Consider the following 26,368-nt stretch of genomic DNA (forward strand, 5'->3'; position numbering starts at 1 on the left):
AAACCGAAGGGTGTTATCAGATATTCAGAGCAGCGAGTAAAATTTTTCGAAAAGAAAGAAATTTAAAAAAGTTTAACTTCGATTTTTAAACCATAACTATAAACTTTCGTCTGTAAAATTTACTTACGACGACAAAATGGAACGAATTCATTTACCGTTATAAATCGTCAACCATCCTCGTGAAATTTTGAAAAATAATCAACCGTAGATATAACTTAAGTTTCTATTTGTACCAAATCGAGGGACTGGAATTTTGTCTGGAATTGAGTAAAAATCGAGGTAAAAATGTAATCTTTTCAATACAGCGTAGCCGATAGAGGCAGAAGATACTCGCAAGAATAAAAATACGGGGGTAAAGATTTTCTACCGTTCGCTATTGAAGCTCATTTTTTGCAACCATAAAGATTTTTCTCCGACGGCTCAAGTGTCCAGATTTATACATACATTATGCATATCGCTCCAAATTTTCTCCACGATACTTGCACGGAAATAAGAAATAAGATCCTCGCACGTTTCACCGTGGTGGAAAAAAAACAACAAGACCACCACGACCATTGGAAACAATAACAAGATGTTGAAAAAACAGTGAAAAATAGCAAATTCGTTGTGACATTATATGTTTGTATACTCGAGGAATGAATATCGTGAACACAGAATTCATCGATCCGTTTGCACATTCGAAGAGAATTGCAACCGCATACTAATTAAGAATTTAAATCCTAACTAAACAAGAATCGCGGTATGGAATTAATTTCCAACAATATCGGGAGTTCTGGAAAATGAAATTACGGTGAACTGAAATTTTCGACAAAGACCGTCGACTTGCTGTTTGTTTAATTATCTAAGTGTCTGTTCACTTGTATTGATACAAGAATGATTGTCGATTCGGGCTGCGAACTCGGAAAAATTACAATGCGGAACAATTATTATTACACAAGTGTTGTAAAGTAAATATAACAGCAATATGACGTCGAATAGTTTTGTAAAAATTCTCGTTCCTGAACGTTAAAGAAATCGTAAATGAATGATTAATCGAACGCTTAATCGAATTCGAAAAATCGCGAACAGCAACAAGCGACAGTAAAAGATAAAAAAAATAAAAAAAAGAAAAAAAGAGACATGGCATCGAAAACGGAAGATGAGGACGTCGCATCGCCCTGCCGAATAAATAAATTTTACAACAAATAAAGCGATTTAATAAAGGTATTGGATTGGCAAGTTGATTCGTCATAATAATGACGGTCTACCCTTTGAGGCTCGTTTATTTATCGACGTGGATTTTCGTACCGCTGCTTGTTAAAGATATCGGTGCAAATCATACGAGAAAGTTTGAAAAATGTCCGAGGACAAGCTTTGCTTCGGGTGCTCAGGGTTACAATTTTTTGTACGATTATTTGACCGGCTCGGGGCTTCACAGTTTCAACAAAAGTTTGACTATAGGATTTTTGGGCTCATACGGAAGAAGTCAGGTAAGAAACGGTTTAACCTTTTAATTCCCGCCGGGACCCTTCCACCTTTCTTTTTCCAGCATTTTACTTGTTAAACGACTTTTTTGGTAACAACTGCCCAGTTTTTTCGTTCCACGCTGTACCTGAATTATTTTTAAGCCTGAACAAAAAAACAAAATTTATTTATTTGTTTATCGCAAAAATAGCGCGTGTAAACAAATGGTCGAAATTTCTATTTTTTCACGAAAAAAAGAATTTTCTCCCAATCTAGGGTGAGATCCAAATGACAATTTTTGTACAAACTAAGTACGCGTCAAAAAATTTTATAGATTTTTTTCGATGTTTTTATTTTTCACTAATTTTTTTGTAACTTAAAAGAGATATCTGCAGCTTTTACACGTATGCAGTAATCTGAGAAAGTTGACAAAACGTATCAATCTTTTTCCAAACCGTGATCCTTCAGGGTACGCAGTACTCCTACATTTACCGACAGAGCACACTCACCGTTTTCTCCCTATATTAAATAAACAAACGAACGATAAGGTTTCAAATTTCGACGGTGCATCGCTCTTTTTCGTAGCGAAGATCGAAGAAATTCTAGCGACCTCAATATCGCACGAAGACAATCTAACGACGATTCATTTTACTCCTCGTTCTTTCCGGAATTGCGCAAAGTATCTCAGCTATGCACTTTTTGACCCCTGAAATGCGGTAAAATGTGTAAATATTAACACGTGTCAAAAAAAAACGACACATTTTTTTAACAATTTTCGGGACATGAGTAACTTTTCTGAACTCCTGAAATTCGAACCTTTGGCCGTTCATTTGTTAATTTAATATAGGAAGAAAAATGATGAGTTTGCTCGGTCGGTAAGGGTAGTAATATTCCATACCCTTAAGCGTGGAATTACGAAGCGTTAGTCGCAGGTTGGCGATAAGGTGGCGAAACTTGTATAAAGCAAAGGCAAACACGTTATCACGCAGGAGTTGCCATATACATTGAGTATTAAGCAATGAATAATGTATAATATCGGGCAAAGAGAAACCTCGAGAATACCGTTCCTATCCAAGCATCATGCAGGAGTTATCTTCCTTGAAAATTCCGCAGCGTGTCTGTCCGACGATGACGATACATTTTATCGGTACAGCGAATCTGACTAGATGACCTGGAGAACAGTTCCGGCTTGGCTGGAGGCCAAATCTCTACCCTTTACAAGCGGTATTCATGTTTTACCGTGATTGGCTGACGGGATTAAGGAGGAGGTCAATTCGAAATCAATACTTTTTGACAATTTCACTAGTCGAATTGCTGCACATTCGTAATCTACGACGATTCGTCTAGAAATATGAGAAACAAATGAACGAAATTATACAGCATAATTTTGAAAAATTTCAATCCTTTGCCAAAACGACGAAGAAAGTGAGATAAGTCGATATCTAATCGCTTGTTTGTCATTTTTTATTATTTCATATTTCTCACGAATATGCCGATAAATCTGATGACCGCTCAATGATCAACGATAATCTGACAACAAAATCAACGACGAAGTATCGATTTTTGGCGAAAAGCTGCAGGATGATGACGGAAGGAAATTTTCATCTATCGGAGTGTCGACATTTTTTTTTCCCCCTCCTACTTCTTCCAGTTGTTATTCTTTCTGCAGACGAGACGAGAAGCTCGAGAGAATTCTCTCAATTTCCTATCGAACAGGATCACGTACGACTCGAATAAACGTTTATGTACTGCGAGCATCGAAACGGAACGATTGCATTAATGAAACTCTAAAATCGAACAGGTGGTTCTCGGAGCGTTACCCTTGGCCATAGCCACCGTCAACTCGGATCCGAATCTCTTGCCCGGAATAGAGATGAAGTTCCTCGCTGCTGACATAGGTGAATCTGAAAATAATACGAAAAAAAAAGAAACAATTTAAAAAATAATATGTTCATACACCGAGAAAAATTTCAAAAATTGTTAGTGTTGCTAGAAAACAATATAAAAGTTCAAATGTCGTTCGAATCAGCGGAAAGCGAGTTACATGTTAACACATTTAGTGTAATTTATAATTCTCGATATTATATTCTCTGATTACAACAGAATTGAAGGACTGTTTATTTATTTATAGTACCACGCTTTTCCTTTTTTCTGTTGAGTGAGAAAATTATCATGAATTCATTATTGGACCGACATTAAATTAGATATTTCAACGGTTAACAAGAAAATACAAGTCATCGAATTGATTACAAAATAGAAAAAAGGATGACGACGTTTAGTACATTTTTTGCTTACAGGCTCTACGAAATTTATTTTCAATTTTATCCGAAACTGTGTTTTTAATTTACGATGAGAAATGAATGTAGTTAGTTATTATTGAGGACGTTAAAATAAGCACCGTTTGAAATTTCTCTCGGAATGAACGTACGAAAAACAATCTATGAGGGGAATTGAAAAAGGCATGAAATTGAAATTGTGAGTGATGGATATACGAAAAATAGAGAGAGAAAAAAAATAATAATTGCCCTTGGGGCGTTTTTTGATTCTCCTTTTCAACTACACCCGAAAAACTGAATTTCAAATCTCGATTTTCGCCGTTTCCAGGAAGAAGCAACGCCGACTCGCTGGCGGCATTGGGTATAAGGATAATGACGGAAATGAGGGATTCCGGAACGGTAGCTTTCATAGGACCAGACGACTCCTGCAGATCAGAAGCGCTTGTAGCAGCGGCGTGGAACTTGCCGTTGATTTCATATGTAAGTACGAATGAATAATGTAATATCACGACGATTGCACAAGCTTGAATATCTTGAAATTAAATGAATCGTATATTAATTAATCTACGTTCGGTCTATGAATTTATGCAAATAAATTCAGACGAGGTGTGGTTGAAGTTCAGAATTTAAAAAGTTCCGAAAGCGGCGTATTTCGAATTATTTGGTGGCGAAACTTGGAAGCGAAAAAATCAAACTTTGAAGAAACAACTGAGTTTCGAATGGTTGGAAAGCCGACGGCTCAAAGTTCCGAAAAATAAAGTTTCAACGGAGTAAAATTTCAAAAATTAAAATATACTCACACAGCGTGGTTTACTCCACGAGTGGGTGTAAAAAATCAGAAAACCCGAAAATCGGAATTACCAGGATTCCGAAGGTAAAAATATCGAAAATGAAAAACAAAGAAAGATCAAAGTGGTGAAATTTCACCGAGCCAGAAATTCACATGACTGAAAATCTTCGGTCATCCGGAATTCCGATGTTTCAGATTTTGAAATTCTCTCATTTTCGCCCTTTCGGAACTTTGAGCGTCAGGTTTCGAACCACTCGAAACTCTGATACTTCGTCAAAATTTGATTTCTTGACTTTGAGTCGCGCCAGCAAAAAATTCGAAATCTGAACTCCGTCCCATTCACATTCTTCGGAAATAAAACAAACCTTAGCTTGTACAAGATTCTTCGATTGTGCGAATGCGTGTGCGCGTTTATTTTTCAACGAGGAGTAAAAGAGCGTAAACACAAACATCGATGCTTTATCAATCGCTGAAACGGACGGCGGATAATTGGGCTTTTCCTTAGTTACCGATCTTAGGTACCATTAAGACACGACATATGAACAGTGCGACGCAATTTCCACAAATAAACTTCTGCAATTAATTGGCACTGCAAAACGTTAAGAGAGCGGAAAACGAAACCCAAATACAGCGATAGCCGTGCTGAAATTTAATCATCTACATATGTTATATCAATTTCTGTAGCATGGTTTAAAACTCACTTTTAACGAGATATTTGCTTGAATAAAGATATTCGATCTTTTTTCGTTTCCGTTTTCGTCGAAATGATCAGCGAAACGTCGAAAGAAAATTAAAACGTTTCAAAACTTATTTAGATTTCAAGTTATACGAGGGTATCTTTTTCTCTAAAAGAGAAATAATCACTATATCATAACTCAAGCTTGAGAAATTTGTGTTTTCCAACAAATCGATTCGGCAATTCGATTCTGGTTAGAATAGAAAAAGAGAAATATTAAAAACAATCGCTCCTGTCTCTCATTCTGTAAAAAGTCTACCTAATCCTTTCGATATTTTCCGCATCTTTAATCTTTGCAGTAATTATGAAAAACTCATTGTGTACGTAAACGAAAGCTGTAAATTTTTCTAATAAATATAATGGTACGCTTGTAATATAATTGATCTACTTTTACCGGATAAGTCGATGCGATTAACGAAGATTGACGAATGAAAAGTTATACACGTTTATGGAATAACGTATCTGTTAGATGTAAAATACAATTTACTCAGTATCGTGTTCGACCAGGTGACGCAAAATCGTTCATTGTTTGCGGTCTTATGCAAAAAAAAAGAATGAAATGTGAAGAAAAAAAAAATTAACTGCATCCATTCTACAGAGATTACACTTTTTGTCTCGAACAAGAAAAACTTCACGACCTAAAGGTTCGCAGTTCGTTCCAAACGACTCGTTTCTCGATGAAGGAAAAAGAAAAACAAACAAGGATCAAGAAAAAGAAGGCGAAAGTGGTGGAAAAATCAGCCGATAAACTCGGTCCACCAACCGCTTGTAGGGGAAATTGCAAATTAGGATAACTTCTACTTCTTCTTTTGCTTCTTCTTTAATTAACAAAAATTCCCAGACCAATACCGTATGTACCCAAACACCTATGTACAATACTTGTATTATATTGTAAATTGTAACATGTACGAATATTAATAACTTGAGAGTTCTAACGGAGAAATGGAAAAAAAAAAAAAAAAAAAAATTTGCACAAACTTGAAAATCGGGTCACAAAATAGGTGGTGGGGGATGCGAACTTTGAAGTAGATTTAAAGTAATTTTATCCGATATCCGTAAAATTATAAAGAAGAAACAAACAAATAAATTTATAAATTACTTTACAGCTGGATAAATATTACGCTAAATTTAATTTTTTAATCCGTTGATAAAAGAACATATAATTTACGATGATGTGCGTGACTTGATAAAGAGCAAACGATTTTGCGGGGAAATAAATGTCTCTTTTGGCTTGTGCGAAACTGTCGAAACATGCGGAGGCTCATATATAGAGGAAAATGTCCGCGATTTCGGCTGATATGTGGCGGGGAATAAATCTGAACGCGCGTTTAATTAGCGTGCGGCGAAGCTCTTGGAAATGAAAATGATTTACAGTGAAATTCGAGGCAAAATGAAAAAGAAACGGAATTGACGATAAATTTTTCCAATGTAGAATTATGTCGTTGCAGGTTGTGAGAAAAAAATAAAAAAATTGTTTGGAACAAATTACGCTTTCATCACCCGACAGACTTGATATAGATCTTAAAAGCGAATAAATTCGCGAAGCTCGTGGGAATTTGCAAAATTTGGCAGTTCAGCATGGAAAAGAAATTTAGTGCGGAAAAATTCTCAGTTTGTAATCGATGGCGAGTTTTTGTTTCTACATTTTGTGGAGTGGAGTTTGGAGGGAAAATGTTCGAGGATAACGAAGATTCGACGACACGCAGTCCACGCAGAGTAAATAAATGATGTGCCTTGGATTTCTTGGATTTTCGATGAGGACGAAATCACGTGGCCAGCATTCAGCACGAAATACGCGGAGCTTGCAGCTTCCGACGCTCTTTCAAATATCCGGTTATTTCTTGACAAAATTATCTAAATGTAAATCAATAAAGCCGTGCCTCATTAGCAACAGTAATTGTCACTTCGGATCATCCTCAAGAGAGGAAATATTACGGCATAATTTATTATAATCGGTAGGATATTGAGGAAGTGTTCTTTCCTTCTTGTGAAACGAGACGAAATAACGAACGTTATCAAACATTAGCAAATCGCTTGATAATTTCATTCAAGCTTGAAAATTTTATTGAAAATCAATTAGTGATCAGGTGATCAATTTCAGATATTTTTCACTAATGAATGTCGCAAATTCACACCAACTTTCCCCGAGTGTGCGAGAGATTAAATTATAAGATACTGTGAAGTTTTCTTGTCAAATTGAAGGCAACGGCGCCGACGTGAAGTCTCGTTTTTTTTTTTTCTCTTCACGTTGTTTTTCTTCTTCTAATTTACCTCGATTTAATGGCTGGACAGTTCTCATCGGATATTCTAATTTTCCGCACCTCTTTGCCGATGGCTGAATAATTAATCAGATACCAATCAGGGATCAGTATTGGAAAATTCAGGTTCGTTTTAATCAGCTGTAATACTTTGGAGGTTAAAATCGGTGAAATTAAGGCAATGAAACATGTATGTGAGAAAATTACTATTTGCGTGTCCCGTTTTGTTACGGCTTAGTATAAACATTTAAACAATCCTAAAATTGAGAAGTGAGGATTTTTTGCAAAAACGTGAAAGGGTCGGTTCAAAATTATAACACACCGATAATTATTCGTATACGTGTAATAAAGAATATTGAATTTTCGTCCTGCTGAGTAAAGTAAACCAGACAACGTCTTGCGTTAGCTGCTAATAATATAATTCGCTCATCACGCGCAGTGTCTCCAAAAATTTCACGTCAGGCTTCTCAAGATTGATTATCACTCAATAGTGATGTTATATAAAATTACAGCGCCGCAGCTAATTGTAAAATCGAATTCAATTACAAGTTTCTTGAGTCTCTTCTTTTTTTGTTCGCAGAATATCAGCGCGTTACGTAAAAGTTTTAAATCGATCAACTTTTGAAAGTTGATACCGTTGCAGTATTTACAGACGGATTAACATTCACCCGTTTGTGTATACAATAATATTTTACAACACTTTGACACATTGTTCATAAATAAAGATGAAATAAAAGCTAATAAGCGAGGAATTTACGGGATTAAAAAGACACAGGCTCGCGTATATTGATTTTTATGAGTGAAATATAGAAGAAGAATGATAAAAGATAAAAAAACAATCCGCATCATAAATCTTCAGGGGATGAAAATTCGATTTATTACGGAACGAGCTTTTTTTTTTCTCTCCTTCAATTTTCTCCGCTTGTGGTTTAAACAATATTATAGCCTCTGGCGGATTTGTCGGCTTTTCAAAGCTCTGCAGAATCTATACTGTATAACGACGCATTTCCCGTTCCAATATCCGACTGCAGAAATGCGAGGACCCGGAAGTATCGGACAGTCGAGTGTACTACACGTTTGCCAGGACACTTCCGCCTACGAGTAAAATAAGCAAAAGTGTCGTCGCTCTCTTGAGAGCTTTTTCTTGGACGAAGATTGTCGTCGTCTGTGAAACTAGGCCAGCTTGGAGTGAGAAGCTCAAGGATTACTTGCAGGTGATAATTACGTTCTATCATTCTTTCCTCGGTCTTATAAAAAGTAAAAAACGTGTGTGTTGTTGGGTCCAAAAGCTCAAAATCAAGTTGATCGGATCGAATATTATTCAAATTCCAATGCATAAATTACACCGGTAAACGCGAATTTTGAATTTGCGTCCTAGGTGTCAAATTTTGATTTTGTCCACGTAACTGATAAAAGGAAAAATAGTATTGTTAGATAAAGTTTGCTTTTGTAAAAACCAGAACGATATTTCGAATTTTTAGAAGAATTACCTATTTTCCTTTACCTATATTATTTACCTATTATTAAAATATACAAGAACAAACTTTATGAGTAATAAAGGAAGATTTTCGTTATTATTCCGTGCACAGAATCAAAATTTATTTATTCAAATATAAACTCTTTAAAAAAATTTTTGGTTGACCTGATTTTTGTTGTACGTTTCACAGCATTAATTGAATTATTTTATTTCCCAATTTGAATAGTCAAAGTGTACCGCTTGTTTTATTTTCGATCGATTATACAGCGCTTTTTCTTTTTCGATTTTCTTTTTTTTTATTTGCATACAAATAAGTTTTCTTAAGGAAAATAGAATTTCAGCGTGACTGAATTTCTATTTACTTTATTCTGAAGAACGAAAAAACAAAGATGATTATAATAATTACGACCGTAATTTTGTGTTTCAGAATTACGGTATCACCGTGATGGACACCTTCACCGTCAACGATTACATACCGATATTTGAAAGCAAATTGGACGATATCGTGACGGCGACGTATCTGAGAACTAGAGGTGAATTTCGTTGGATATAATTTTTTGACATAACTTTTATACAACAATATGATATAATCGTGTGAAAATTATGATTTTATTTGAATTTCCAATAACCTAGTACGGTTTGAACAGCGTTTATCGCTATCATTGAATTTTGAACGTATGGTTGATGTACTCGTTGGCTGTAAAAAAAAGAATCTTCATATATTTACACCCACTTCGCTTAAATAATTTTCACCTTTTTTTTTTATGCATGTCTTTACGTCAAAAGTATTCTTTCCGTAACAAGACTTGCGTGTTTCGGTTCTTTCGAAATTTCAATGATAACCATTCGCGCAAAATTTTTCTTACGTGAAATCGCCGAACAGAAAAAAAAAAAAAACACAAAATCCATTTCCATCTGCGAACGCGTACAAAACGTGGTTGTTTCTTGTCTAAAAAGAAACCCCAAAGACATGGAGCAACAGTTTTAGGATGTGCAAATACTATTTCTCTGAAAACGCGAAAAATCAATGATAGCATCCTTTTAACACGTATTATCCCTTTTATTTGTTACAATAAAATGCATTACGGTTCAGAAAGATTATCTAAAGCGCATTACAGAGAAATTGTGATATAGAAGTATTGCAAAAAATTCCGTATTGCATTTCTTTGCAAAATATAAAAGAGATAATATAATAAAAATGAAAATATTAAACTTTTTTGCGATCCTACCATACAAGCATTTCTCTGTATTGCACTTCGGACAACTTTATTGAACCATAATTCATTTTCTTGTAAAATATAAACGAGATAATACGTGTTAAAGGGGTGATAATATTAATATTTGACATTTTTTGAAAAATTGTTTTCGGACACTCTAAAACTGATGTTACAGTGCGCTGTCTTTTTGAAGTTTTTATTCAGACCACAAGCGAGCATTTTTTTAGCATTCGCGTGTAGAAAAATCAAAATTTTTTGAATTGTTAAACACCCTGTTACACATATTTGCGTGACGTGAATCCTTACAGTCAATGTCTCAACTTCAATTAAACAAATATTCAAATCGTTGAAGATATTAGTTTAAGTCGGGAATTGGATCCTATCCATTCGTTTAGAATTTCTTCGGTACAAAAATCGAAACTGCAGCGAGATTATTGAATGGAAAAACATTTCAGGGTTATAACGCTACTGCAGCTATAACGGTAGGAGAATATACGATATCCCGATATCTGTGACATAACAAATGTTATAGGAATCCGTAGAAGGTTGCTGCTGCGTGTTCGCGGTATAATATACATATATATTTCAAATTTTTTCCGTTAATAAACCTCCTTCTATTTCATTTTATTATCGGTATTTTTCCTCCTCGAGAAAAGCGAGTAATACTTGCGACTATCGAAATAATAACCGTGAAGGAAAATCTACCGTTAACAAGAATCGTGCCAATCAGAAATGTTGTCACTTGACCTCGTTACATTTTTCCCTCTGTTACATTCAATTACAAATAAATAAGTTCATTTACAATATACAATTCTAGATATCAGTTTATTTGCCGAAAAAAAGACGGAGATTCGATATTGTAAAAACTTTACGGAACATTGTTCTTTTCAAAGTTTAATGATCTCTGCCGGGTCAGGTTTTGAAGAAAGCCAAAATTTGTTGCTGCTTAATTTTTTTTTACCGTTATCGACTCATCGTTACTATGTTGTCAGAGAAGGAAAGCGAATAAAAGAAGTTGCTGTTGAATAGTGAACATACCGGAAATGAAAAATTGACAAATTTGACATTTCATAACATTTCTATGTGCCAAGTCTAAAGAGTTAGCTCTGAACATTTTTTGAATCAAATATCTCTACGACACGATATCTACAAAATAAACGATCTAATTTCAATGATTATTTACTCTCGATCAATGAGGCTCGTTTTAGCTTGGGACTGAAAAGATTTTTGATCTGTTCACTCCCGTAGTTTTCGAGTTATTTGAATAGTAAGATTGAGAAAAAAACAAAAAAATTTCTAATTATTCAATGTATTTTGAGCTCGAAACTCATTCGAGTGCGGATAATTAGTTTACGAAACATCGATAATTTTCATTAACTTTCTTACGGGATAATCGTTATTTTATCGTATCAGTATCGTTGAATATTAAATCTTACTAATTATAAATTATCGATACATTCTGAGCTTTTGTTCATTGATATAAAATGGCGGTAAAAAATTATCGGTTTTCATGATAGTATCCAATTATATGTTTCGCCTGATTTTAACGATTCGCAGTCTACCTGTTCGTCGGAGAGCACATAGCGCTGGTGGATTTCGTCAAGTGTCTTCAGAAACGGCGGCTACTGTACACGGGGGATTACATAATCGTTTCGGTAGACGACAAGATCTACGATCCTCAAAGGAGGATAGACATAACTCAACGAAGTGAGTTTATATCACAAAGTACTGTAATTACACAGGGTTTCGATATGCTGCAGCAAATAATTTGACCCTGTAAAGTGGATCGAGGGAGGTAAAAGGGAGCAGTGTTAAATTGTTTGATGTACGTAATAGCCCAAGCTTGCGCAAAGTTTGTCTCACTGTAATGATCAGTGTCTCGGCAAATGAATATTATTTAATAATTATTTATCTCGGGGGATACTCGAAATTTTCAAAAAATTTACGTTATAGGAAGATGAGATATTGCTCCTAATCAACTGCGCAAGTATCTTTACGATGTCGTCGCTGTCCCGCAATACAAATTGTGCTTTTTTAAATTGTTTTGCACGCACAGGTTTAAAATATGACTGCAATAAGTACGTCCATCAGTTTAATTAAAAGATTTTTTTCTACATTCAACAAGTTTTAAATTCATTTTACAAAAGATGAAAAGAACAACGAGGACGATAAATAATTTGAAGCATCTTGCATTACGGCAAATTTAAAATAACACAAAGCATTTTTTTTTAATTCACATGTTTAGAATTTATAAATTACTTCAATTCATTTTCCCCTTGATTGAATAAACCTTTGTTTGTTTTTTTTTTTGTTGCTAAAGGCGATTTTGTCTGTGCATTTTTTCAGATTACATAGACCCGTATCTGCCGGACAGGAACATGTCACAGGATGTAAAGTTCGGGTTTCGATCCGTCCTGAAGCTAACCCCGACTCACATAATAAATCCAAACTTCAAGTGAGTTTCTTGCTCAATTCCTTCGATATGCTCGAAATAAATCATATTAAACACGGAGCATTTCCAACTAAACATTGCAGTATGTCGGGTTGCCTACCACCGCGGGGAAAAAATATCGGTAACACAGACCTACCGAGTTATCCGCAAGTAGCGCATTTAAATGTTCTCGCGAGTGAGCTTGAAATGCCCGTTTTATCAAGTTGTCTGAATTTGGTCGAACAATTGTTTTTTGTTTGTAACCTATGCTGAAGCGGTCAGTGATCGCGTTCCAAGATTACGTTAAAGTGACGATGTCTCGTTAAGTCTGCTTTACCGATATCTGTTCCCTTTAGTGGTAGGCAACCCAACAGACTGCGGTGTTTACTTAGAGACACTCTGTATAAGCTTGTACTAAACATCGTATAATGGCTAAATGAGAGAAAGAAAGAAAAAAAGAACGAAGAAAAAAAAAATGAATGAATGGCTAAAAGAAGTTATAAAAAAAAAAAAATATCTTTTCATAGGGAAGTCTGCGAGCGTATCAAGAACTATTCGGTGAAGCCGCCGTTTTGTGTTCCGTATCACAGTGAGATTTTCAAGACAATTGCGGTTAGTGAGAAAATTTATAACTAGTATATAAATGTCTTTTTCTCGTCTTCAATCGTATTCTCAGTTTTACTTTTTTTCTCTTTTCGCTTTTTATCCACCTTCTATTTCATCCTTCCTCTATTTTTATTATTAGAGCGAAATGAGTCGGTACACAAAAGCTGAAAGATTTTCAGAACATTCATTCAAGTGGCGCGTTTATTGAAAGGCGACGAACGATTGCAAACAATTCATTATCCGCGGTATTCGCACGTGGCTAATATACTTCGTATTTTGTAAGGAATACTGCTTATTATACCATCACTTCCATTCTCCCAATTACTTTCAATCAGAATATTATACATGACGCCAATATTATATACTACGCATTTGAATGGAAAATTTCGCAAGGATCAGCTAATTTCGTTCTTATTATTACAATTTTTTTCATTAAACCAGTTTTACTCGCTCAATTGTTCATTCGCGTTGATTCTTGCTTGTTACAATAAGCTTTTGATTATCATACCGTACGTTGTACTAATCGGCTCTGCATAAAACAAATAAAGATTATACGTATTTAAAATGCATAAATACCGTACTAATTAATTATAATAACGTCGTTATGCGATCCAAACATGAATGATTTAAAAAAATCATAGATATAATTAATCATTTTGAGAAAAGTCCTTGTTTCTTTTGCCCACTATCAGCATCGATATGATAAAACAAATGTGAAATCATTCTTTTTTTTAAATTACTTTTCAAGAGATATAATATCAGAGTATATTATACATGTCTCACAGCGTTCACGCGTGATTCGACTCGATTATCGTTTACTGCACACTTTGGTACAATCATTTATAACGCTGTATTCAAAGCCGGAGAAACAATCACATATTCGATATTTAAATCCGACTATTCAAGTCCTCTCATGATTTCTCGACCTACTAAGTTGTAAAGGCTGCGGTTTTAATTAGTACCTATAATAAGTGAGCTTTTGCTAATGGGTTTCCTACAGGATTCTAGAGCACCGCTTTGTGAATAATCCCACCTTGATATTTTAATCCACGTTATAATGCCGCACAAACCGCACGAATCCTACTAAAATTAGTTTAACTAAACGTTTCTTCACACAGATGCCTATTCAAGCAGCCTATTTATACGATGCGGTTATGATATACGCCAGGGCGGCAACCGAGCTTCTTGCCGAGGGCGAAGACCCCAGAAACGGATCGGCGATATTGAGCAAAATTCGCAACCGGAGCTACCATTCGCTTCAGGGTTACGACGTACGTGATAATGAGTTTCATAATTCGAGATTTACCCACACTGAGAAATAAAATAATTTCTTATAGTTATTAGCAATTGCTAGGATTATGGCTGACAGTATTGTTGGTATTGAAACAAAATTTGGTACAAGTGACTGTTTAGTGAAATTATAGTTGCCAATACTATTACATATTTTCTGGTAAATGCAACGATTGATATGTTTGCACAGTTCCCTACATTGATTTTTTGTTGGACAAAAAAGGCTTTAACATAAATTTATCGTTGCATCAGCATCAAATTATCACGATAGTTGCAATAAAGTATACAATAACTTCTAACCAGACTCTCTGTTGACAGAAACAAAACTTATTTTCTTTTTACATTATATGTATGGATCGAAAACTGTGTGTTTTTCAGATATGGTAATGAAAATGAAAATAACTGTTGAGGACTGTTTAATAACCAGAGTTGGGAATTTATCTCGGTGTAGTCTCGCGTTTCAGAGGGTGGCCCAATTTTTATCGAATGATAAAATACGAGAAAACCATTCAATATTGAAACAATACGGCAGTAAGTTTCAATGATAAAAGGTTCTTGTCTATATTTTTCTGTAAGCTTAGGGAAGAAACAAGGAAAAGAAATTTTCAGATACCTGAACAGTATTAACAATTTTATGGAATTGAGGAAATTTTCGAGTCCTTTTCTCATTTCGTCTATTTCATTTCTCGCCAAGAAACAAAAGTGTAGGTATTTCGGAACAGGTTTTTATAGACAAAAACGGAGATGCCGAAGGTAATTTCACGGTGGTATCGCTACTCGACGACGAGGAGACCAACGGAACGTTCAAGATTCTATCCATGCAGCCCGTCGGCTATTTCCAGTACAGTGACAACGACACCGGCGGAATACCGAGGTTCAGATACATCAACCCGAAGAGAGGTGATTACCGATTTTTGGTCCCTTAAGTCCAGTCAAAATCAGTCTGAATTAAAAATATTCTGGATGTGGCTGCGTTTTTGTGTCTAGGGATTTTTGACCCTCAGGAATTCGAATCCGAAGTCATTTTTTAGCTGCATAACCGGCGTTTCGAGAAAACAGTAAAGTTTTACGTTTCATGCGTTTTCCTTAAAAACTGCCATCGGTAGACGAAAAATGCCTCGACCATCGCGAAGAGCGGAAAATTCTACATCGAATTACGTTCTCACACGTCGAAAACGGAGTCGGATTAAAAAATCGAGACAAAAGAAATTCCACTTAACGACGACGTCTGGAGAAGTTTTGCGAAATAATTTCTTTGCTGTGCAACTCAAAAATCACTTCAGATTTGAGTTCCCGAGGGTCAAAAATCCCTGTAAACAAAAATACCACCGTGCCGAATATTTTTAATACAGACCTATTTTGACTGGACTACTTTTTGCGTCACGCAAAACGACGCCTCATTTTCAATTCCGTGCAGAAATTCAGTGGGTCGGTCCTGAGCCGCCCAGAGCCGTTCCGGAGTGCGGATTCACCGGTGAACTTTGTCGCGACGACGTCGACGAGGAACTCGACGATCCTTCGTCGAACATCAACGACTGGAGAGACTGGAGACTCCAGGTTGCCCTGCTGGCTGCGACTGCCCTCGTCGTTGTCGCTGCGGTATTTGCCTTCAAGTAGGTTCATTTTTTTGCGATCAAGGGGACGCGTTTGTGAAACTCGAAGACTTTTTCGACCTACTTAAAATTTTAACTCCCAATAAAGCTCTATGATAAAACAAGTGGTTTTCACTCGGTTCCAATTAGTTACGTTCCACATGTGACCAGTAGGGTGGTCCATGAAAAAGGTCATTTTTGAATTTTGATCGGCTCCGAATAGTTGAAAAATGATCCCCTAATTTTTTCAGATTTTTACGACGAGAATTGTTACGCATGGCGTTTTTTGAAAAATTCCACCTCTTGACGTTATTTTAAATAATATATGCAGACACATATAGAACCGAGTGAAAACCTCTTGTTTTATGGAGCTTTATTATGAGTTCGAATTTTAAACAAGTCAAAAAGTTTAATGTTTCACTGACGTGTCCCGTTAAAATTTAACCGGAATTCAGAATGTGACGGAATAGGATTAGAATGTCCTGAATTTACTAGCTGCAAGGAGAAGGCAAATAGTAAAAACCGTTCAAAAAATATATCCCAATGTTAGTTACACCGATGATGGTGAACACGAATGAAACAACATCCATATTATGCGGGACAGAAATGAATCCGAGCTAATTCGAATCACACAATTTACAGAGATATCGATGATTTGAGAAAAAGTTTTATTGCCAGGAAGTTCGAAATGATAAAACTCTGATGCTAACGATCCGGTTATAATATTTTTGGGTTGATTTTTTCACTATGCAGATCTCGGTGCAGGTCGTTTAAAAAAAATGTAGAATAAATTATCTCCGTAGTCCAAAAAAAAAAAAAAAACACAGGAATCTGTCCAGGAAGCAGAATGAAATCAGAAACATTAAAATCTAATTAAAAACAACCAAATAATCAAGTCTTTTCCTAAACTTTTGATACCTCACCTTGTGTTATTCGAATTTGCTCAGATCCATTTCCATCGCAATGTAGAAATGTTTCATCCGTGTTCACAATCACTGGCATCAACGACATTACAGGAAAGTTTGAAACGGTTTGTTCTTTTCTCCCAACTCTCGATACAGACAGTTTGATAGACTGATCTTTAATTGCTGCCCAACTTCTAAGCTCCGGTGAGTTCAGATTTGGCACAAAACAAGACAGAGTGAATCACTCGTCTCGATCAAGTGATACGAATTTTCGTCCAGAGGATAAATGTCAAGGGATTAATACTTGACAATTACTGATTATGAGCATGGCGGAAAGCGATAAAATTTATTTACGGGCCGGTCGAAAAAGCAACAAATCAGGAGAGATAAACACAACCGCGTTATTTGGTGTAATAACAATTGGGATTCAACAGTTTTCTCGCGGGTTTATCGATTCGTGCGATGTCCCATCCAAGTAAAGTTTGGTACAGCGCGATAGATTGAACCGAGGTTGTTTTTGCGGACACTCCGAGTAAAACAAGTCAAAACTTTTGAAAAACAAGTTGAATGTCTGCCCGGTATTGGGGTTCTGTCGAGAAACTCGACACACTTTTCGAACACGGAAGATCTAGATATTCATCAATAGGTGTTGGAATATATTCATTATTTCAATCCGTCAAACTAATAAAAAACATTTCTCCGTGTATTGTATTAACTCAACCCTCTATTTGTCGATTGATTAACGTGTAACGAAAACAGGAATTCTGTCGCTTTTTGAATGATATTCAACCTCAGCTTAAATTGAAAATTAAATAATGCCGTCGTGAACCTCGGAGATAAATATTACACAACTAACTTACGAATCGTGCTAATGAACCGACTGCAGGATCGTTATCATTCCTGTTCCTAAATTAACCGCATCTTTAGCAACAAATCTTTCAACGAAATATCGTAATTACGCATTGGCATTCATTAGCACCCACGCCTTTGGAATTCATTCGCGTTTCTTCGAATTGTGTTAAGGATTGGTGATAATTATCAACATTTTAAAAGACCCGAATCGTTGGCTTAGCTGCAGATTATCACCAATAGTCACGCTGTCATTATACCGCATAGAGTAGGTACTAACATCAATTGTTTAATTTGTAATAATATCTCGGCTATTTGCGTTTGCGAATTTACTGTTCAAACACAACGTCAACCAATGCGCGGCGGTTTGATGTTGGCAAATAATTGGATAGTAGTTCTATTGTTCTTGAAATGCGGTACCACATGGGATAGTCGTTTGTAGAGAGAGAACAGGTGATAATTACACGAGCGTTACCCAATACCGACATTAACACGCATGGGTTCAGCTTCTAATTTTTATAACCGGATTCAATTTCCGCAGGCATTACAGGTACGAACAAAAATTGGCCTGCATACTTTGGAAAATAGAGTTAAAGGACCTAACCATGATTCCCAGCGACGTTTCAGACTCTTGTAACGAGAAAAGCGTGGTAAGCACGACGAGATGCAAATGTTGCGTGTATTCATTGTCGTACCTACTGTTATTGGAATATACAAGGACCCCGCAAAATCCTTACGGAAATTGGCTCCGGGTATAATTGGCTGGACTTTCAGTATGTCGTAGTACATATCCTCCCGATCAAAAGTTTTCATGTCCACAAGTCCCAAAAATCACTAGTTTTCGAGGTACAGGCTTAGGAAGGAGGGAGTTCAGATTGTTTGACATATATCGATTTCATGATTTTCATGAGTTATAAAGCTTCAAAGGGACTTGAATCAAACAAATCACTCTGAAAACTGCACGGCCGATTCTCAGAGATAGGCAGGCAGCTGTGATTAGTTCCATGAATGCGTCAATTCCATTCATGAACTCGCTGGTTTACCGGAAGAAGGTGCGACGTCAGATTTCGCGTGCAGAACGAGACCCTCCGACTCTTGCAATAATCGACTTGTCCTGTTTTTCACGCGTCTGCGGAATCTCTGCGAATATGCCGTGCAGTTTTTGGGTGATAAGTTTGATTTCAAGTCCCCCTTGAAGCTTTGTAATTGCTAAAAATGGCGTAATCCATAGATATCAAAACATCCATACACCCTTTTTTCAAAGTCTATGTCTCGGAAACTACTGATTTTTGGGACTTTTGTTCGTGAGAAATTTTGATCGGGTAGATATGTACTCATAACACATCGAAAATCCAACCAATTCGATCGGGAGCCGATTTCCATAAGGATTCTGCGGAGTCCTTTCAGATAGAAATATCCACCGTAATCCCATGTCTACAAAGCTTCTCAAACATTTGACAGGTGTACCTAGGCGAGCCGGGTTGCACTCCAAAAGCGCACACGCGAGTTGCTCTCTACAGAGAAAGCATAGTGGAGGTGAAACCGATCTATAAAAAGACGGTGGACATGACAAGGACGATAAGAAAGGAGCTCAAGCAGATCAGAGAGATTAGGCATGAGAACTTGATACCGTTCATGGGGGCGGTGGTAGAGCCCGGGGCTATTTTCATCGTGACGGGCTACTGCGCTCGGGGATCGCTTCGGGATTTGTTGCAAAACGACGACCTGAGGTTGGATCCGATGTTCGCGTCGTCATTGGTCGCCGATTTGCTTCGGGTGAGTATTTTTCTCATCCGTTAAACGTGTGCATTCCGTGTCCAAGAATCTTGCAACAGAGTGCGGTGATTCCGAAATGTGTGGGAATACTCCGAACCTGTTCCACTCCAAAACTCGAGGGCAGCAGTTTAATCGGCAGAGCAACATCGCTCGAGACGGTGAAAAAAAGTAGTCAATTTCCGTCGATGAACGTGGTACATACGACGGACGAGACGTAGGTACATCATTTTTTACCGAGGCGCATAATCCTCTCCGGCAAAGTCGGGCACCTACCCTAAGGGCAAGGAATTTTTCTTCAACTCGGTTTGCTGGGGTGTAGTTTCTATGACGGGTACCGAAGGACTGTGTCAAGTCGTCAAAAAATGACGAGGTTTTGACCGTACGACGTATAATCAGCACGTGAAACGAGGGTGGCGTTCCGAAGTCAATGGAGTTGTCGGTTACTGAAGTAAGCTAAGATTAGTTGATGCGAGAACACGAGAGTAGAGTAGATATACGATACAAGTTTGACGAGTGGATTTGGGGCGGATTACTGTACGTGAGAAAGTATTTACGCAGAGCTGAAATGGAGAGCACACATATTTTTTTTTTTTTTACTTCTTTTTTTATTGAGACTTGCGCTAATCCACGCACGGTCCTTCTCCCGAAATTTCAGGGAATGATCTACCTCCACGACAGCGACATCATATCGCACGGTAATTTGCGGAGCAGTAACTGCCTGGTGGACAGTCGATGGGTGCTACAGATCTCGGACTTCGGACTCCACGAATTCAAGTCAGGCCAGGAGGAGCCTGACCACCAGAAAAAGGAACTTCGACGAATGCTCTACCGAGCCCCGGAGCTTCTTCGAAGCGCAGCACCACCGGCCAGAGGCTCGCAGAAAGGGGACGTCTACAGGTGAGATTGAAGAGACGGAAGACGCGCTAATTTACAACCCTGGTAACAATTTTTTCAGATTAATTGCCTGGCAATGATTCCTCTGTTAACAAATTTTTTCTTAGAATGACTGAAGACCCGGTGTAAATACTGTAGAATGCCCTTCTAACCGTACAACATTCTAACAGTTTGCGTTAAGGTTCTGGTCACATTTGCTATAACTTCTGTTCCCATCAATTTATTGCAGTTTTATTTCAGACTTGCTTTACATTTCACTCTTGCAACCAGATCAGCAATCATGAACCAATGACACAGTCGGTTAGTGGTAGGGTAGATATGTACTAGTTTTAGTCACCTCAGTGTCATTGGTTGGTAACTATCGTTTGATCCAGTTGTGGACTTTGTCTTGACATGTAATCAGAGTTCAGATCCGCAGAAGTGGTACAAAGATGTGCATCTTTGGTTCGAGTAAACAATTAAGAGTACCGAGTGTTAAGCAGCTTGTTCAAGCCTTGCTCAATGGCAGATTTTAATCATGAATCGAGTAATTAAAGAGAATGAAGGTTTTATTGAGAAATAAAGACTTTGGTAAAGGTGGGCACATACGGTGAGTCTACTCCGTGTAGTCAGGTTAGTTAGGATAGTCTACGAGTCTCGGATTGTTACCAGGTTGTTTTGGGATTTCCATTACTACTCTTTCGTCAGTTTTTCCCTAGTTCTTTACGAAATAATGACGCGTCGATTCCCCTGGGACGACACGCTATTGACCCACTCGGAGATCGTCGAGAACATAAAGAAAGGACGAAGGCTACGTCCGACTTTGAGCTACGTGAAGGGAGTCTCGGACTACATAATAAGGTGCATCGAGTCCTGCTGGCACGAGGAGCCCGAGGTCAGGCCGGACATGAAGCTCGTTTCCGTTGTACTAAAGCCGATGCAGGCCGGACTGTGAGTGAGCTTAATGTGTCCTAGAAGCGCGATCAACGTCTGATTGTCGTGTTTCATTTGATGTTTCGCTGCAGAAAGGCTAACATATTCGACAACATGCTCGCTATCATGGAAAAGTACGCTTGCAATCTCGAGGGGCTGATTCAACAGAGGACGAACGAATTGGTGGAAGAAAAGAAAAAAACTGACGCTCTGCTGCACCGGATGTTGCCTAAGTAATGCGTCACGAGACTTTATTTAAGATGGAATGCTACTACAGCAGCCTCGAGGTTAATCGACCGCTTGTCAATTTATATCTTTAAGTTCGCAAGTTGAAAATAAACTTTTTCTTCCATTTCGTTGCGAGACGGTCGTACGTACTAGTATTTGTCTTGTCAAAAATATATATTCGAATTATGAAAAAAAATGAGACTAAACACAAGTGGCACGTATACGCGTACGTCCCACTGCCCCTCAAAGGGTTAAACCTGCGAATGTCTCGTAATGAAATTGATAAAGTGCCAATTTTCAAGCCACCGACCATCCTAACCAGTGATACGGTTTTGGAAATTTTTCCATCAATGGTCCTTCAATGGTTCTGAAAGTTTTATCGATGGGCTGCTTTAGCGGTAAACACATTCTCGCTAGAAACGTTCAAGAAAACGTTTGATCGTTTTTTTTTTTTTGCACGCAGAACCGTCGCTGACGCTCTCAAGAGGGGAGATCCGGTAGAAGCGGAGAGCTTCGACAGCGTCACAATATACTTTAGCGATATCGTTGGTTTTACCGAATTATCAGCGGAAAGTACTCCTTTACAGGTACGTGACTTCAAATACGTAAAAACGGAGTTGATATTCGGAATCAGCAAATCAAAATCTGTATGTATCAGATACAAGCATTCAGAAAACTTTTTCACCGCAGACCTATGTAATGACTTCTAATTTACCGCGTTTTCAAATTTTACGCCCCGGTAGTTGGATTTCTCGGATGAATCGACGTCGTGCTAATCGATTTCTAATAAATATTTTACGCATCGGTATATATATACGTATATACACGCACTTCAATTTATTATTCATACACATGTAATGTGTACGCAATATCGTTATACGTAGGTACAAAGGTCAAAGTCGATTGCATCCCCCAATTGATTCTCGAGCAATGATTTAGAGCATGCCAACGGCATAATAACCGCATAACAAACAATTTGATCAATTCGTTACGCGTACGCGAAGGTTTTATTGCTAAATCGTAATGAATTATGCATGCGTACGGTTAGAATTCTTATCCGAGAAAAAAAACCGCGTTATTACCAACATTCCCATTCAACTTCCTCTATTTCGCGTATCAACAACAGATCTGAGTTATAGCAACAACGATTCCTCGATCACTGAATAACATCTACTACTTGTGCCAGTATAATTCTCTTTTTCTATCGTATCGTTCGCCTTATTGCAGGTGATTACACTTTTGAACGAGCTGTACACCTGCTGCGATTATATCATCTCGCATTACGACGTTTACAAGGTATGTTTTCCGCATACTCAAACGTACCATCATCACCATTATCATCATCATTATCACCGTCATCAGCATCGTAATCATCATCATTGCAACACCGCCAGGTACAGACCAGGGTAAAACGACTTACTCAAAAACCGGCTCGCAGGTTGAGACCATAGGGGATGCTTACATGGTCGTTTCCGGACTGCCGATCAGAAACGGGGACAAACACGCCGGGGAAATAGCTTCCATGGCGCTCCACCTCCTACGACGTATCAGCAGGTTTGAGCTGCCCCACAAGCCCGGTGAAAGTCTCAAAATCCGTATAGGAATTCACTCAGGTAAGCGAGTCCGGTGCCTTCTCGTATTTCTCGAAGCTTTCGATGCTAACCAGAGGAATCGTGGGAGAAAAATATGGTGAAGATTGTCCTCAAACATAACTTGGCCATTGATAATGACATCGTGTGGATAAAAGTAGTGAAACCTGACATGCCTTTGGGTTAGTCAAACCACGAATCAAGGTTCCGACGTTCCACTACGATACGCATGCATCGTATTTTTCTCTCGGTATACAATCTTGACCATCTTCCAATCGATCGATCTTCCTTCCAACCGTTCCAAATTCAGGTCACTGCGTGGCCGGTGTAGTCGGTCTAAAAATGCCGAGGTACTGTCTCTTCGGTGACACCGTGAACACCGCCTCAAGGATGGAATCCTCCGGATCACCGCTCAGGATTCACATGTCCGAAGACGCGTGGAAGTTACTGCAGAAACTGGGTGGTTATCAGGCCGAGGAACGAGGAATGGTAGAGATCAAGGTTGGTGCGCTTACCAGGTCTGTGCAAGCTGATCTAAACTGGGTGGCAGAGTGGTGAACCTAGTTTCGCGATTCACGGATCCTCGAACTTTTCCGAGGGTCTGTACGTCTGGACGACCTCGGAGTCTTCTTCCTCTTATTCTTCCTCGTCTTCTTGTTGCTCCCAACTTTTTGCATACGTGCAATTCTCGTCGGTTGGACAGCATCTTCGGCAGACGGTCAGTTGCGAACAGGTTCGCGGTAATAACCAATGCGGACGATGGAACTGGCGAGAGATTCGCGATGTGCAAGGACGATTCCGCATTTTCAACGGTACCGATCTCGGCACCGTGACTTTACTCGCGACGATGATGCAAGGCAATTTTGATGCTTTTTTCAATTTTACATCCACCATATCGGACCCATCATCTTGAATTTACAAATTATCAAAGTCTGACATCAGATTCGTGATCAGCGAGGCCAAAACCCCCCGAGTAATAAAATTGAGGCCAAAATATTGAGTTGAACAATGTGTGACTGAACGGCTTAAACGATAAATATTACGATTATAAGACTAAACCAGCGTTTGTCAATTTTCTAAACAGTTTCGCTTGAAACGTGACGTAGGGTATTGAAAATACAAAAGCTACGAAAATATCGTCGAAAAAATATTGCCACTTTAAAACATGTTTAAAATTCGAATGAGAGAAGAAAATTAAATCTTTTCAGGGAAAAGGGGAAATGAAAACGTACTGGTTAGTGGGAGAGGACCCGCTGTGCAGACAGAATCGTATATTCGAATCGAATTCGCACTTTCATCACTCCCACTACGGATCACTGTGTTCATTATCGTCTGATAGGCTTACCGAAACGCCGGATCTTCTGCGGAGAACAATCGGCGCCGAATTCTTGGACGTCGACACGATTAATCTCGGAGGTTTCCGGTTCACCAGGCGAGAGCTTCATTCACGCGCGCTCCGAGCCTGTTCGCATCAGAATAGTCAGGTAAGGATTTGAGTCCATCGTGAACTTCGTGCCTCGTTTACCGCTATGGTTTTTATGCAATTCATTTTCTTTCCGCGTGTTTTTTCACTTTCAGGAATTGATCTACCACGGAGCGGCCGGACGATCGCATAGATCAGCGCCTGCGATCACTCTGACGGACGTGATGACAAATTACTGACGCGCATGTCGCGGGATCCGAACAATTTTTTTTTCTCTCTCTCCCTTTATTTCATAGATATTTTATACGATTGTTTTTAAATGTGTTACGTGTATACATATACACCTATATGTAACATGATACAAGTATACATGTATACTGAATGTCGATATTTCGTACCTGTTTAATACGTAAGTCACCAAAGTATATTGATTGATATATACATATACCTGTATACATATATTATTATATACAGATTAACGTTGATCGGTTGTAATTTAATAAAAGGTATTTTTTAAACCTGCCGTATATGCACTTGTGATCGTTAATCCTTTCCATTAAAAAAAAAAAAAGAAGATATTGTTCCTTCGTTTAAAGAGTTTACAAATTCACCTGATCAAACCTAACCGCACTCACCTACAAGTTTCAGGAAAAGTATCGTTTCTCTACGGCAAGCAATATTTTCGTAGATCCTACAGGCGTTGCCTCTTCCTCGTGATTACTTTTACCATTTTCCACGGTCTCAAGCCTGCACTATAGCGAGAAGAGATCAAGCCGAATTCAACTTGATCCGGTAAATCCTAATGCCGATTAACAACCTACATCGAACAGCAGCCAGTCGTCTTTCAGGGCTCCGAATTCGCAGCAAGAAACGACGAGCATGATTACCGATTACGTTCGCTTTTTATTAGGTATTTTACGATTGAATTAAAACGACGAAATGAAGTTTTCAACGTTTAGTTCTTGCGTTTATTTCTACTTGTATGTAAGATTCGGTGGTAGGGAGAGAGAAAAAAAACAGGAAAAGAAAAAGAAAAACTTTGCCGGTAAGGTAAAAATAAATAATGTAAAGCCAGAAAGGTGTATTATACCTATACGCGGGTATAACCGTAAGTTTCCATCGAGTCTTTGTATCACCCACGGATCGTTGTGTAACAATTTTTACCGTACATATCTACGTATAAGTATAATCGTCATAACCTTCATGTGCTATGTCGTGAATACAGGCGAGGCAAAGATTTAAATAAGGTACTCTACAGTTGTTGTTATAGCTACTAGTGCCGCTGCTGCTGCTCCTGTTGCTACGAGTAATGATCCAGATTAAGGAACCAGTAGGTGTGTGTATAATATCCTCATCAATCAATTGGTTACACTCTATAATCAGTTGCTGTAAATATCTGCCCAGGGTTACTGTACAAGTACAATTCATATCCCGATTTACAGCATTTTGAATTTTCACTGATCGCAAAGGGCTTGATAATTCCAGCTAAATTCTAGTCCCACGATTAGGTATGTACCAATATCGCAGGTGTACTCAGGGTGGCCGCAAATTTTTTTCCACATGTGGCCAACCTGTGTACATGTGGTCCAATTGTATTTAGTATCTTCACTTGAAACCAGTAATAAAATTTGTAAATACCATCGGTGAGAACGAGAGATATAAGGACGACCAAACCA

At 38.0% G+C, this 26,368-nt stretch overlaps 1 protein-coding gene across 1 annotated transcript; it reads left to right on the forward strand.

Annotated features, from left to right (window-relative positions):
- The first annotated feature begins 3 nt into the window (after positions 1-3).
- LOC124174826 (guanylate cyclase 32E) lies at positions 4-25,197 on the forward strand. The gene is made up of 22 exons (XM_046554359.1): positions 4-1,469; positions 3,245-3,341; positions 4,048-4,199; positions 8,535-8,717; positions 9,408-9,513; positions 11,755-11,904; positions 12,544-12,652; positions 13,156-13,240; positions 14,353-14,505; positions 15,247-15,424; positions 15,942-16,137; positions 18,412-18,520; positions 19,332-19,646; positions 20,302-20,543; positions 21,228-21,470; positions 21,545-21,685; positions 22,144-22,267; positions 22,908-22,976; positions 23,119-23,293; positions 23,580-23,770; positions 24,478-24,753; positions 24,848-25,197. The coding sequence occupies exons 1-22, from the start codon at positions 1,236-1,238 to the stop codon at positions 24,929-24,931; spliced, it is 3,612 nt and encodes a 1,203-aa protein (XP_046410315.1). The 5' UTR covers positions 4-1,235; the 3' UTR covers positions 24,932-25,197.
- The last annotated feature ends 1,171 nt before the right edge of the window (positions 25,198-26,368 follow it).

The sequence above is a fragment of the Neodiprion fabricii genome, chromosome 2 (genome assembly GCF_021155785.1).
Source record: "Neodiprion fabricii isolate iyNeoFabr1 chromosome 2, iyNeoFabr1.1, whole genome shotgun sequence".
Lineage (NCBI taxonomy): Eukaryota > Metazoa > Arthropoda > Insecta > Hymenoptera > Diprionidae > Neodiprion > Neodiprion fabricii.

Bases quoted from the DNA above. Each gene is read 5' to 3' on its own strand.
- LOC124174826 (XM_046554359.1), top strand. From the start codon at position 1,236: ATGACGGTCTACCCTTTGAGGCTCGTTTATTTATCGACGTGGATTTTC. The intron at 16,138-18,411 runs GTAGGTTCATTT...CAATTTCCGCAG, and splicing joins GCTGCGGTATTTGCCTTCAA to GCATTACAGGTACGAACAAA. The intron at 19,647-20,301 runs GTGAGTATTTTT...CCGAAATTTCAG, and splicing joins TGGTCGCCGATTTGCTTCGG to GGAATGATCTACCTCCACGA.